We start from the raw sequence: 14,658 nt of genomic DNA on the forward strand, positions 1-14,658 counted from the left end.
CAGTTCCGGTTTGGCGTTCGGCTTCTAGGAACGACCTTTAAAAGACGATGACGAGGTCACGTATCGATTAGCAGATGTTCTTTCATTCTCCCATCAATACTTCTGTTCGTGATGCCACGCCTCCTTTTGTCACCAAAAACCGTCTGTGTTCATGGGCTGATCCCAACTGCCCCGGGGGCGCGTCTGGGGCAACAAGCAGCGAGACGTCAGCCCTGAAATCAGCTGATGTCTCATCAGCGTCCCGACCACAGCAGCCGCGCCGGGATGAAGGTCGTATAAAGAAAGGTCAAGTTTACTTTCAGCGACGAGCACATTGTCGAGGATTGCATCGGAAGTCCCAGCCGTTTATAGACCTGCGGCCGTGATCTGGGATCAATAAAAGTATTCTGATTCTGAATTCTGGCTGGATCTACACCATCCACACGGTGATCTGGGTCAGCACTGAAAGGTTCTAGATTGTTCTGGTTGTCTTTATACACCACCAGGAGGAAGCAACGAACAGCAGCAACAGAATGGACACTCTTCATCGCTCACTCCTCTACCTCCTGATGAAGCGAGGCAGAGGAGGAGGAAGATTCTGGCACATGAGGCGTAACTGGAGTAGCGGCACCTCGAGGTTATGTTTGACAAACAACGTGTTTAATTATCCACCTGGAGGTGATGTGAGTGCGTCTCTCTAACGTGGGCGTGTTTGTGTTCGTCACCAACAAAATGCTGGCTGCTTTGAAGCACCACCTATTTGTGTTCTCAGCTGGAGGCGGGAAAATTCCACCTGGACTCGTTTCAACGCGGCAGAAAGACAATAAAGCGGATTTGTTGTCTTGTGTCGGAATGAATTCTCCGTCTGAAGAGACGGTTTAAAAGCCGTTTGACTGGAGGTCAATGTGGGGGACGAGAGCAGCGGCTGTACATCAAACCGGACTTTTAACGTGACCCGTCTCCAAACAGGAAGCAGAGGACAATCTGTCTCCATCACAGCAAAGAGCAGACGATGCTGGACAGGGAGCTGAAGACGCACCTGAGGTACGAGACACAAATCACACGGAAGCTGCTGTTGCCTGGACAACGGTTGGGACTCCCAAACAGGAAGTCTTTTATTCCACAGAACCGGAGCAGGCACTTTATGAGGAATTCTGTGGTATAATTTACACAACCTGCATGTACTCTGTGTACTTTTGTTGTGTTTTTGAAGAAGCAAAAGAAAAGACAGGGATGGAATGTTTTTGGTGCCAAACGGCAGAAAGAAACCGGAAAGAATCTTCTGCCTCAGTGACGAGACGCCAAAACACACCGGGATCTCCTCACCGCCGCCAAGCAGCTCTGTCTGTCTGTAAACTGCTGGATGGATCCTGATGAATAAACATCTGGAGACGGTCCTGGTCTGACTTGGATCCATTAAATTCTGAGAGCGATCCGGATTCCCGTCTGGATACAGAAACATCTGGATTTTACCATTTACTTATAATGGAGACTTTAAAAATATAATATCTTGTAAAATCTGCATTAAAATCACTCCCCAGAAATCAGAGTCATAAAGGGGTCCGATCTGAACCATCATGAAACACGTATTCTGGTTCTGATCCAGAATGAGGTCAGGAACAAATATTACATTTTAACATTAAACCATTTATGGATTAAGAATCAGTTAAAAACGAACATCAGCTCTGATTCACTTTGACTTTTCATGTTGGTGTTTAAAGATACAAGAACAATCTAGAACCTTCTGGTGCTGATCCAGATCACCATGTAAGGAGGGGAATGAGCTGCTTGGGGGAGAACCTGAGATGAACTTGAGGTTCTCCTTCATTCCGCCTGCAGGAAGCGTCGTTTCCACACAAGCAAAAGACAATCTCAATGTGAAGTTTATCTCCACCTTAAATAAAGATCCGCTTTTAGCCCCTGAATAAATACCTAAACGCTCAGGGGGACTCGCAGCAAACGTTCTTTTAAGTGTTATTTGGTTTTCATGACACGTTTTATTCCTAAATCTTACACATTTATTTCCAGCTAAATATCTGTCGCCTACTTTAAAATGCAAGAACTCTGCACACTAAAAAATGCCTTTTGTCGTGCACTGAGCGCGTAACACTGGCAGTAAAAGTAGTGAATATTCCTGCTGGTTCAGCTTCCAAACAATAATTCCGGCTATCATTTGTGGTGATTCTGTTTTTAGTACCTTTTCCTCATTCTGTAGCCACTATGCAATGACAATAAAGGCTTTCTATTCTATTCTATTAAAGTTTGCAGCCGGAGACGCAGTAAGTGAAGCACCTGAGTGCTTCCTCATCTCCGTGTTGTTTGCTGCTGCATGAAGTCAGATTATCGGAGTCTCTTCTCTGGAGCAGCAGCGACGGTCTAATGATGATTAGAGCGCTGAACTAAGCAGGAACGCTTGGGGCCAGGAAACAACCAGATCGTTGAAATGCTCAGCGGAGCTGAGAAAAGGCACATCAGAGAGGGTTTATCTCCAGCTGGGAGCCGTCTCACATTCATGTAGTTGTTTGATCCATTGTTAGCGCTAAATATTGATTAGGGCTTCTTTTAAATGGCAGCCTGGATCTCAGTCCAGTTGCAGTTTTGCTGTTTGTGTTTTTACCCTTCAGAAAAGTAAATTGGAAAAGAATATTAGGCCTGTTAGTTTATGAATCCCATTGGAGAAAGCGTCACATGACTATTTGTTAGAGAGCAGCAACACAGCCAGATTTAAAAGTACAGGTGGGATTACCGTATTTTCACGACCTTATGACGACCTTATGACGCACCTGGTGATCTCATTAACAGCCGATTTTTCTGTATTTTAAACATACAAAGGGCGCGCGGCTCAAAAGGCGCCGGCATGATAGGTGCGCAAAATAAAGCAGGAGCAAAACTGAGTTTGGTACTCACATCTTTAATCGTCATCAATCAAACAAGCATACTAGTGCGCGTTTTAAAAAATAGAGCCGGAGCAAAACAGAGTCATTAATCAAACCCATCAAAGTCCTCATCCTCTGTTTCTGTAGTGAACAGCTGCGCTAGATCAAACATGCCGGGCTCCCTTTCTTCATTACCAGTCACTTTCCGTGCGGCGGCGCCGCCGCCTCGGAAATGATGCGAACAACAATGCTAGCAGACAGTTAGCCGAAGCAGCTACAATCCAGTCAAACGGTGGCGCTGCGCTGCCTTCCACTCTGAGTGGAACTGTGTTCTCCGTCTGTCGTCCAGCGCTCCCACGCAGCTCGCAGTTTAACGTTGCGCGGTTGGAGTTCTTTGGTTAATCCACCGGGGATGATGATGATAAGATAGTTTGCTAGTTAGCCCGTTAGCGCGTTAGCTAGCTTCACTCCGGTTTAGACCGTATCGGTGAGATCGGCGCGCACGGCGTCACCGATCGCAGGAGCCGAGTTGCTGCAGGTCTTCTTCTTGCTTCCTCCTCTTCCTCCATTGATTCATTAATGCTGGATTCTCTCTCCGCTGCTCTATTCCCGTGTTCTGCTGCGGGACCGACAGCCTCGGCAGCCGCTTCGTCAGCACGCCACAATAGTTTACTATGGTGAAGCGCATCGGCACGTATCACTCCGCGAGGCGCCTGACTGAGTCCGCCTTACAACAACAAATAGGCCGCGCGGACCAATGGACGCGCGGCACATTTTGAAAAAAATCTAAGACTTTTAGGCGCGTCCTATGGGTGTGAAAATACGGTATTATTAATACTGACAGTTAAAAAAAGAAACACTATCATAATTATGTCCTTTTCATTTTTATCAATGGCTGTCGAGATTCTGGTATAAGGACAGGACTCAACATTAGAATATTCCATTTATCCTTGTCATACCTGCCGTCCACCAGGGGGCGGTGTCCCCTCCAACCTTAGTATCGTAGAAACAGCGAGTTTTTTTTAGTAGAACCCCCCCGCCGTGTGTTTTGCACTGACGTGTGGCCCCCGCTGATGCTGCGTGTTTTTTTCTTCCACAAAAGAAGTTCGTCTCTGTGATCTCCTCCTGCAGGGGCGGGGCTCAGGAGTCTCCTCACGCACGCCTCCCTCACAGATGACACATCATTTCAGGTCGATGTTCCTTCATGCAGCAAACACTGACTTGTTGTCGACGAGACTCCAGGTTGTGTTTTTGCGTAAGCACAATTGTTGTCGGGGAGGCTCAAAGAAGGGTTGTGACTTTCATCTCACACTGATGACGTTTAATCTGACTTTAATACCGTTTATTCTGACCCGGATTCCTGAAAATGTTGACAAAATGTCTTTTAGTTCTTACTTTTGCTTGTGAGGACATTCCAGTTGTGTTGCTTCGTGCAAACATTCACCGTGCACGTCGTCCGTGGCTTCAGCTGTCTGAGTGACAAAATGGAGGAAGCAGGAAGATCATCAGACCTCAGATGCAGCAGGAGGCGTTCAAACGCTGCCAGCATGATTCTCTAACGGGGAAGCGATCCGGAGCGCTGCTCTACTGACATCCAGCGGCCGCTGGTGGAACTGCAGTACAAGCAGGTGGAACTCCCGCGGGGGGGGGCAGCAGAGTGGAGGTGGCCGTCCTGCAGCTCTGTGCGTGGGTCTCTCTCCATGCACCCTTTCATCAGCACTGACGTCACCCACAGGTGATTAGCGCTGCTGTTTAATAGCAAACGGTCGAAGGTACCTGACAGATGCATCAGATGCTGATGTCATCCCTGCTTTGACAGCGGCTTGGCCTGCAGATCAATATGGTCTGCAGCAAGATGACATTAAGTTAATTGATCAGTCCTTGGCTTTGATACGATGACGAAGGTGGATCCACCTGAGCTTCAATGTGATCCAATGAGTTATCATAAAGGAGACGCCTAAACCTAAACGTCACTCAACTATCACTTATATCAAATAGGTAGCGGCTGCTGCAGATGAATTAGCGTGTTTAGCATTCTGCACTGTGAACGCTGCAGGTATTGATCACCCTGCCGGATCAATAATGTAATTACTATATATCTAGTGCTCATGCAGCATCTAGTGATAGCCACGGTCCCTGAGATGCCCCGGCGGAGCATGGTGTGTGTAAACGCACATTATACACACTACCCTTCAAACGTTTGGGGCCACTCAGTTTCTCAATGAAGATGACCTCACTAATCTGAAATACTCTCGCTACGTTGCTAACGTGCTAAACGACTGTTCTAGCTGCAGATGTCTGGTTCTGGTAGAGGCCCTCTCCAGCAGCATCTGCAGGGTTCTGATGGTTCTGATGGTAGAACGTGTTTATCTCCAGTACAGTTAAACATTAGCATGTATTACAGTACAAGTACAGTCAAACATTAGCATGTATTACAGTACAAGTACAGTCACACAGCATGTATTACAGTACAAGTACAGTCACACAGCATGTATTACAGTACAAGTACAGTCAAACATTAGCATGTATTACAGTACAAGTACAATCACACAGCATGTATTACAGTACAAGTAGAGTCAAACAGTAGCATGTATTACAGTACAAGTACAGTCACACAGTAGCATGTATTACAGTACAAGTACAGTCAAACAGTAGCATGAATTACAGTACAAGTACAGTTAAACATTAGTATGTATTACAGTACAAGTACAGTCACACAGTAGCATGTATTACAGTACAAGTAGAGTCAAACAGTAGCATGTATTACAGTACAAGTACAGTCACACAGTAGAATGTATTACAGTACAAGTACGGTCAAACATCCTGTCTAAGAGGAGCATTTCTAAAAAGCATTTCTTGTTTCCGTTGAAAGTCCTTCGTACATAAATCAGCGACATTTAACAATACAAATAAAACAATACAAATAAAACTAATATTAAATTACTCCACAGATGCAAAATAACAATAAGTTAAAAAGACACTTAGTATGTACAACGTAGGTGGACAAAAGGGGGGGGGGGGGGGGTTGATCCGGAGAGAGTCGTGATGACTATCTCCGTTTCTGTCCCCCTAAAAGGTGTATTTTTAGGGCCGTTTTGAAGGAGGCCAAAGAGGTGCATGTTTTGAGGGCAGGAGTCAAACAGTTCCACCCTTAGGGGGCAGTATTGTAAAAAGATGATTTACCCATGTTAGTCCTATAGGAGGGGGTAATCAGGTTGTTGTTTGAGCTCCCTCTAGTGGTGTGGCTGTGGGTGTCACTAAATCTGTGGAGGTGTTTATTCAGGTATGCAGGGATTGAGGGGACTGAGGGCAGAGCTGCATTGACTATTTTAAATGCCAATCCCATTTTGAGTTGTTTAACCCTGTCTTCTACCCTGAGCCATTTTAGGCTAGCAAAATGTCCAGGAAGAAGGTGGGTCATGGGCCCCAGATTGAGGAGTAGCCCAATCAGTTTGTTTTGGGAGGTTTGGAGCCTGGTTTTCAGGGACACTTTGATGTTTGAGTACCAGGAGGTGCTAGCATAGTCAAAGAGGGGCTGAACGAGGGCTCCAGCAAGCGTCCGGAGACAGAAGCAGACATTCTGGCCAGAAATCTTGCATGTTTTTATCTTTTCAGAAGTTTCCAGTCGTGGAATCTATTTCTTGTGCAGTGCCCACTTTGAGGTTTTGTGTGAACGCGTCACTCCTGACATTTGACCAGACCTGAAGCAAACCGGCAGCGCTGTTGCCTCACAGCAAGGAGGTCGCGGGTTTGACCCCAACTTGTGGCCTTTCTATGAGGTGTTTGCATGTTGCACGTGTCTGCGTGGGTTCTCTCCGGGTTCTCCGGCTCCCTCCCACCACCAAAAACAAATTGCCCGTAGCCGTAGGTGTGACTGTGTGTGTGGCTGATTGTCTGTCTTTGTGTGGCCCTGCGATGAACTGGCGGCTTGTCCAGGGTGTAGCCTGCCACTCGCCCACTGACTGCTAAGAGGCTCCAGCTTGGACAATGAATGAAACCATGTAGTGTTTAAATTAAATTACAAGTGCCCAGATAGTTTCCTTCCTCTGGACAGATGGTGGTTGTCCCAGAATACCAGAGACGCTCTTCATGTCCCCATCGCTGGTCCGACATCTGGATCATCACACTGTGATGAGGACTCATCAATAAATATTCCCACAAAGTATTAAAGAGCTCTTTTATTGCTACAAATGTTTTCTTTCATGTCTGACCCCTTCACCACTCCTGAACCCGTTTGTCAGAGACAAACTTTCCGTGGGGTTCTGTGGCGCCGGGCGGGAGCATCGCCAGGTACACGGGGGTAACGGCGCCCTCGTCAGGCGACTTGGGCGCCTTCGGGCCAGCCATGTCGGTGCGGACCCAACCGGGACAACAGGCGTTCAGCAGGATCTGGGAGGACATCGACCAATGAAAACGCAGCAGGGAGGAGCTACAGACGCTGGGAAATGAAAACGGCGAGGACAATATCAGATTGATTACCCCGTCAGTCGGTCTCTCCTCGGACAGACGGCGAGCCAGGATCATGGACAGCGTCTGAAACACACAGATGGACGATCAATGTCTCTGGGAAAGGAAACATGTTGTTCCTCTTTAAATCGACCAATCAAACGGTCTCACCGTTAGTCCAGTCTTTGAGACGCCGTACGCCGTCTCAGGCCAGCCGCCCCGCTTGTGCTCGCCCTTCTGGGTCTGATCAACAAACTGCTGCATCAGTCCCCCCAGCTCCTCCTCTGTGATGTCATCGCTACGGAAACGCTGCTGGAGGGCGGGGCTGCACTGGTTCAGAGTCCTGGACCCAACAAAGCTGGAGACGTTCACCACACGACCTGAAATACACAGGAGGACGCCGAGACGCCGCCGAATCAGCGCGTTAAATCCAGAGGGAGACGGGCGGAGCCTCCGGCCCAGGTGCGTGTCCTCACCTCCACGTCGGATGAGCGGCAGGAAGTGGGTCAGCATGTTCCTGGTGGAGAAGAAGTTGGTCTTGAGGGTCACCTGGGCCTGAACGCTGAACGGAGTGGTGTCCGCCCCTGGAGGGGAGGAGTCAGCAGCTTTACATGTTTGGGCGGCGAGGAGCCGTCACAGCAGCCGACGGATAGATGACGTAATCACACCTTTGAAGGCTATCCCAGCGTTATTGATCAGGACGTCCACTCCTCCATACGTCTCCTTGAAGAAAGCAGCAGCTGCAGTGACGCTGCTCGGGTCATCGATGTCCAGCTGGTGAAACTTGGCGTCCAATCCTTGCGAGGCCAGAGACGTCACGGCCTCCTGGCCACGCCCCCTGTAAACAGGTTAGCATTCACTCCTTAGTTGTAACGGGGGGACACGTATGGACAACCTGAACCGATGCAGCTGCAGGGACAGACTGTGTCCCGGTGTCCCCAGGTGTCCCCAGGTGAGCGACCTACTGGTCTCTGGCCGTGAGGAAAACGTCTCCTTCAAACTGCTGGCAGAGCGCTCCGACGACGGCCAGGCCGATGCCCTTGTTACTGCCTGTTACCACGGCAACCTTGCTCATGATGTCTGTTGGGAGAAACGAGCGAAGTCACCTGGACGGAGGTCAACGATTAGCCTCGTGACCTGATCGCCTGATCGCCTGAGCTCAGCTGCAGTAGGGAGAAAACGTGCTGAGTCATGGTAACGAGTTCAGGACGAGACCTTCTGATCTGACGTCACAGTATCGAGAAGCTGATTTACGCCCGAAGATAAAAACATGATTTAAATCATTAAAATCACGAACTTTGTCTCCGATCGATTGAAAACGGCTTTAAATGGTAAATTTAAGCATGCAAAATGACGACGTCATTCACGTCTCGAGCCTCCAGTCGAACCCGGTTTACACGGACCTGCTTCTCTCCGTCCTTCCGGGACCGGAATGGAACGACTCTTACCTGGAACCGGACTCGAGCAGGACCAACTGACGGAAGACCACAGACATAAACCGGTCGTTGCGTCACTGAGTCAGACGTCCACCTGCGGGCTCACGTTGATCACGTGACGGAAGGATCGCGCAGCTGTTGGATGTGACGTTGCGGTGGATCGAATGATCCTTTTGTCTTTTTACACTTTGAGTGACTTTAAGCTTTAATTAAGTTAAAGTTTATGCGGGACAAGGTGGACGCTCGTTAACGTGTTTAATGAGGTGCCCGGAAGTTCTGTCCGACATGTAGGTGCAAAGCATTGTGGGACTCGTAGTCCCACATACCGACGACCTGAGGAAGGTTCCGTTAGCAGGGCGTGTTGCCGTTTGATGAATGTGTCTGAGGAAAAGTTCAGTCTGGTCTGAGGTGAGCCAATTTTACTTGGATTAGCGTGCGTGGCTAAATACCACTCTGCTTACGGTTAGCATAAATGGCTAAATACCACTCTGCTTACGGTTAGCATAAATGGCTAAATACCACTCTGTTTACGGTTAGCATAAGTGGCTAAATACCACTCTGCTTCCGGCTAGCATAAATGGCTAAATACCACTCTGCTTACGTTTAGCATAAATGGCTAAATGCCACTCTGCTTCCGGCAAGCGTAAATGGCCAAATACCACTCTGCTTCCGGCTAGCATAAATGGCTAAATACCACTCTGCTTACGGCTAGCATCAATGGCCAAATACCACTCTGCTTCCGGCTAGCATAAATGGCTAAATACCACTCTGCTTACGGCTAGCATCAATGGCTAAATACCACTCTGCTTACGGTTAGCATCAATGGCTAAATACCACTCTGCTTACGGTTAGCATAAATGGCTAAATACCACTCTGTTTACGGTTAGCATAAATGGCTAAATACCACTCTGCTTCCGGCTAGCATAAATGGCTAAATACCACTCTGCTTACGTTTAGCATAAATGGCTAAATGCCACTCTGCTTCCGGCAAGCATAAATGGCCAAATACCACTCTGCTTCCGGCTAGCATAAATGGCTAAATACCACTCTGCTTACGGCTAGCATCAATGGCTAAATACCACTCTGCTTCCGGCTAGCATAAATGGCTAAATACCACTCTGCTTACGGCTAGCATCAATGGCTAAATACCACTCTGCTTACGGCTAGCATAAATGGCTAAATACCACTCTGCTTACGGCTAGCATAAATGGCTAAATACCACTCTGCTTACGGTGATGATAATGATGAATATATTTATTAGATAGAATGTTAGAGTACAAGTACAGTCACACAGTAGCATGTATTACAGTACAAGTACAGTCAAACAGTAGGATGCATTACAGTACAAGTACAGTCACACAGTAGCATGTATTACAGTACAAGTACAGTCACACAGTAGCATGTATTACAGTACAAATAACGTCAAACATCCGGTCTAAGAGGAGCATTTCAAAAAAGCCCTTGCGGGCTTGTTTCCGTTGAAAGTCCTTCGTACATAAATCATCCACAATTAACAATACAAATAAAAATAAATCCAATATTAAATTACGCAATTGATGCAACGTAACATTAGAAAAACAAAAATAAAATGTTTTTACACCGCCAGTGCAAACTAACAATTAATCTAAAATAAATTACACCACTGATGCAAAATGACAATAAATAACTTACATAAATTACGGTAAGACAGTACTTTATACTGTTAGCATTAGCTTATGTGGCTAGAGGGAACGCTGCTTCCTGTTAACATCATCTTCTCTGGTCAGGTAACGTTAGCTTTGACTTTCCTGTTAGCTGTAAACAGAACAGACACTTTTCACACACCAGAAGAAGCTACACAAGCACAGTTAAAGCATAAAGACAATCAATTACGCCCACAGTCACAGGAAGGATTTCGTCAATATTGAGTAATTTAATATTGGTTTTATTTTTATTTTATTGGTATTGTTAAATGTCGATGATTTATGTACGGAGGACTTTCAACGGAAACAAGACCGCAAGGGCTTTTTAGAAATGCTCCTCTTAGACAGGATGTTTGACTGTACTTGTACTGTAATACATACTACTGTTTGACTGTACTTGTACTCCAACATTCTATCTAATAAATATATTCATCATCATCATCAAATTAAATGTATATTGGATTATATTAGCCACCACATTTCAAATAAACAGTGAACTGCACACTAATTTACAAAAACACAGAAATGCAGGCATTCAGAGGGTGTAAAGAAAATGTTAGGCTGATTAACTCATGCTATTAAATATGCTTATGTAGTGATGTCATGCTGCGTGTACCTGAGTTATTGAGAGCATGCGCAGTAATAAACGGTCTGGGTACGTTTTCCTGACGAAAGACACACGGCGGTGTGCTGTACTTTTCTCCTGTGAATATGTACACGCAAAGACTAATCTACTGTGATAAAACAACAAAATTGCAATAACTGCATGAACCATCAAAGTGAAGTCTAACTGGGGGGGATCGTTGTTCTCCAGCGCCTCCGGGGTTAACTTCCAGACCACGCTGGGGACGAAGGCTGAAGCGCAGCAACACAAGATGGACGCCGGCCAGACGTGCTGAATCACTGAAGCTGCTTTATTTTACTTGCACTGTTAAACAAAACTCCGTTTCCTCCTATCGCTCGCATATATAAGCAGCTTCAGTGATTCAGCACGTCTGGCCGGCAATTTTGTTGTTTTATCACAGGATATTGGTTTATTTACATTTTAAAAACCAGAAGCCATTCATTTACAAATGTGATTGCACTTTAGTTCACATATTTAAATGTTCAGATATTAAGATGAGACAGTTTTTGCATGATTTGAATGAGGCAAAATAACATGCTTTTTCTCTCGAATATATTGTTATAATCATTTGTTTCAGATGTACTGTAATTATTTTAAAAATTGAATTTGGTCTTCAAAAAGTCTTTTCTCAAACTTGAGTCTTGAAAAAGAGGGGGTCGTGTTATATCCGGGGTCGTGTTATATTCGGGCCAATACGGTATGCTGTTTGCATTGCTCGCAGATGGTTAATAATGTAAAGCAGTTTAAAAAGTCAACATTTCCAAGTGCTGCCATTCTAGAGGAGGAAGGGAATAAATGTTATTTATAATGTTAACGGGCCGGGATTCATTTCTTTTAGGCACCATGACGTGTGTTTCTGTCAGGTGTCGGGTGTCGGGTATCACAGGTCCTGGTGGGGTCATGGCAGGTCGCAAGCATCGGGCTGGACGAGCTGCGAGTAAAGAGAAAAAAGAGTAAATCCCACTTCCCAGCCGGATCTCTAAAAAGGGTCTGATTGAGCAAGAACAACAACACCGGAATAGGAAATGGACGAGGGCCAGTCATGTGCAAAACAAGGTTGTTGGTCGCTGATAACCCAACAACCTGCTGGAGCAGAGGTCAGTCAGTCCACCCAGAGAGGAGCAGCCTCACCATGCCTCTCCTCCTCCTCCCCCTCCTCCTCTCCGTGCTGTCCTCCGTCCCGCTGCAGGATGCGGAGGCGTGGGGCGTCAGCGTCAAGTACGCGGTGAACTGCCCCGACAGGTGCACGGCGGAGCGCTGCGGCGGGACGCACGGCTGCACCTGGACGGTCCTGGACGACTGCGGGTGCTGCCGGGTCTGCGCAGCCGGCAGGGGGGAGCACTGCTACCGCACGGTGTCGGGCATGCACGGGGTGAAGTGCGGACCGGGATTATTCTGCGAGTTCTACAAGGATGAGGACGACTACGGAGACGAATACGGGATTTGCAAAGGTAACGTTCATGACGTAAGAGGTGCCGGGGGGCCGGGGTGCTGCACCAAAGCATGCATGCATGCGCTGAATCCAGGTAGGAGAGCTGGACCTTCTTCATGTCTGTCAGGTTTCTGGACCGTTGCATTTCCACGGCCCAGATTCTGGTGATGCTGACTGGACTGAGAGACCGTCCTCCAGTCGGTTCCACTAACCGTCCCCTAAATGTTGTCCTCATGCACAGACTGCCTGTATGGAACCTATGGGATTGAATGCCGCAAGACGTGCAACTGCAAAGGTGGGATCTGTGACAGAGAGACGGGCGCCTGTCTCACTCTCAGGTTCTTTGCCAAAATCGCCAGCAAACTGAAGAACGAGCCACAAGCAGGTAAAAAGTGTCATCAATCAGCAGATTTCATTATTAGTGCTCCCTGATGACCTGTCTGACCTGTGTTTCCAGCCGGGGAGGGGGGTTCCGGAGAGGTCGGCGCCATCCAGAGCTCGGACCAGGACACAGACGGGCCCCTGGCCCCGAAGCGGCTCCAGCCCCGCTGACCAGCCGAGACCGGCCTGCATGTATAGCATTAATTTATAAGTGAACTGAAAGATCTATTTTATTATGTTAAATGATGGAACACTTTTTTTACAGCATTCGGACGTTTCATTTGTCCTGTCCTCGTTTTATCTGCTTCTAGTTCAGTATTTCTGATGAGCTTCAGTCACAACAAAGAACCTTGTCTCTCGGATATTTCACAGTGATTTGTTGTCTTTCTATCATTTTATTTTTACTTTATATATGAAATAATATCCTGTACATAACACCAGCCACTGTAACAAATGCTCTTCAGATTAACACAGTTATCTCTGACCTGTCTCTGATTCATTTCCTGATCTACTCATAAATATAAGCCCTGATGAAGAGTGAAGTGATGTAGATGATGTCCATGAATACGAGTCCTTAGAGTTGTCATGCTGCTGGGGTTGGGTGTTTGTATTTTAGTATTTGAGGTGAATACTATCCACCTTGCAAACATTTAAATCAGTTTCTCCATGGACCTTATGCTGCACTGACACACCATAACATAATGAATTCATGACCCAGATGATTGACGTGAGTGATGAAGGTCAGGGCCAAAGCAAAATCAGACAGAAGGCTGGCGGTTTGAGGAAGAGCAGCAGAGACAGCTGGAGGCAAGTTCTAGAAAGAGACGTGAATCTTCTCAAGATGCCATCAGACAGATTTATTTCTGGAAGGTCGGACATTCATCTCAGAAACGTGAAGATTAAAAACGTGGAGAAAAAGGCATGAATTATTGAAGTGGAAGAGATCGTGTCATAAAATATGAGTTTCACTCCAAGAGGAAAATATTCCTAGTGAGCGGTATCTGATGCTCGAGCGAGGGAACGAATAAAAACTACGGCCTTCATAAAGAATTCAGGATTCACCAAATATTAGTTAAAGCCGGAAATGATTATCAGTCATGCCATTCGGAATGTAAATGTAATCCTGTAATCTGGGATGAAGGCAGTAAATACATTTTGCACAGTATTGAAATGAACGATCGATCTACACAGATGTCGTGGTTTATATTGAAACCCCTGATCAGACAGAATTGATCCGTCATGTCAGGACGAGGATTTTCTTTTGATGGAAATCAGAATTTCATCAAACATGTTGTCCAAAACGACTAACGAGCCTCAGGTCTGGCTCGGGCTGCGAGAGAAAATGTTTTCCAGTATCCAGCTTGTTTATTTCCTGTGCTTCCTGACACCTGTGCAAACGGCCCCTCTTCCTGTTGTTGTTGTGTCTGCCCCGGACGGGAATGTAACCGCACTTTGTGGGTGCTTTTTAAGGGACACTCCAAAAGTGACAGAAGTGACACATCCTGCTGCTTTATTAACCCCGAAAAGCATCAAGAGTTTAGACTCTAAACCTAAATATGACCCATATTTATTTATTCCCAGTAATATCATTAACGTTCACATTTTGGGATTAATTCAGATTTCAATGATAAAATTGTCTCAGAGAAATTAATGAAGTCATTCCAAGAGCAAGGTGACACACACACACACACACCGGGATAGGGAGCATGTTCCAAAGTGCCTGGGCTGAAACGTTCCTTATGTTCCCCAGAGACCCGACGGGCCGAGACCTTGTAACCAAACAAAGGAGCCTTGAAAATAA

At 46.5% G+C, this 14,658-nt stretch overlaps 2 protein-coding genes across 4 annotated transcripts; one reads left to right on the forward strand and one right to left on the reverse strand.

Moving 5' to 3' along the window:
• Positions 1-7,023: 7,023 nt before the first annotated feature.
• Positions 7,024-8,815, reverse strand: LOC137916206 (carbonyl reductase [NADPH] 1-like). Of its 2 annotated transcripts, none has more exons than XM_068759285.1 (7): positions 8,750-8,815; positions 8,267-8,381; positions 7,970-8,139; positions 7,778-7,885; positions 7,473-7,681; positions 7,335-7,388; positions 7,024-7,244 (listed from the first exon to the last, which is right to left on the reverse strand). In XM_068759285.1, exons 2-7 carry the CDS (start codon positions 8,374-8,376, stop codon positions 7,071-7,073), a joined length of 825 nt encoding a protein of 274 aa, XP_068615386.1. In that variant the 5' UTR covers positions 8,377-8,381; positions 8,750-8,815; the 3' UTR covers positions 7,024-7,070. The 2 variants fall into 2 exon arrangements, with proteins under 2 accessions (XP_068615386.1, XP_068615387.1); XM_068759286.1 differs by lacking the exon at positions 8,750-8,815 and adding an exon at positions 8,705-8,725.
• A 247-nt stretch (positions 8,816-9,062) lies between these two features.
• On the forward strand, positions 9,063-13,357 carry LOC137916207 (endothelial cell-specific molecule 1-like). Of its 2 annotated transcripts, XM_068759288.1 has the most exons (4): positions 9,063-9,145; positions 12,234-12,495; positions 12,718-12,861; positions 12,934-13,357. In XM_068759288.1, the coding sequence occupies exons 1-4, from the start codon at positions 9,113-9,115 to the stop codon at positions 13,026-13,028; spliced, it is 534 nt and encodes a 177-aa protein (XP_068615389.1). In that variant the 5' UTR covers positions 9,063-9,112; the 3' UTR covers positions 13,029-13,357. The 2 variants fall into 2 exon arrangements, with proteins under 2 accessions (XP_068615389.1, XP_068615388.1); XM_068759287.1 differs by lacking the exon at positions 9,063-9,145 and having other exon boundaries at positions 11,923-12,495.
• Positions 13,358-14,658: the final 1,301 nt, after the last annotated feature.

This window comes from Brachionichthys hirsutus, unplaced genomic scaffold, assembly GCF_040956055.1.
Source record: "Brachionichthys hirsutus isolate HB-005 unplaced genomic scaffold, CSIRO-AGI_Bhir_v1 contig_319, whole genome shotgun sequence".
In the NCBI taxonomy this organism is placed as follows: domain Eukaryota; kingdom Metazoa; phylum Chordata; class Actinopteri; order Lophiiformes; family Brachionichthyidae; genus Brachionichthys; species Brachionichthys hirsutus.

Excerpts from the sequence above, each read along its gene's own strand:
- LOC137916206 (XM_068759285.1), bottom strand. The coding sequence starts at position 8,376 with ATGAGCAAGGTTGCCGTGGTAACAGGCAGTAACAAGGGCATCGGCCTG. Across the intron at positions 7,886-7,969 it reads CGCTGGGATAGCCTTCAAAG|GGGCGGACACCACTCCGTTC; the intron begins GTGTGATTACGT and ends CCTCCCCTCCAG. Across the intron at positions 7,389-7,472 it reads TCTCAAAGACTGGACTAACG|ACGCTGTCCATGATCCTGGC; the intron begins GTGAGACCGTTT and ends TGTGTGTTTCAG.
- LOC137916207 (XM_068759287.1), top strand. The coding sequence starts at position 12,087 with ATGTGCAAAACAAGGTTGTTGGTCGCTGATAACCCAACAACCTGCTGG. Across the intron at positions 12,496-12,717 it reads CGAATACGGGATTTGCAAAG|ACTGCCTGTATGGAACCTAT; the intron begins GTAACGTTCATG and ends CCTCATGCACAG. Across the intron at positions 12,862-12,933 it reads GAAGAACGAGCCACAAGCAG|CCGGGGAGGGGGGTTCCGGA; the intron begins GTAAAAAGTGTC and ends CTGTGTTTCCAG.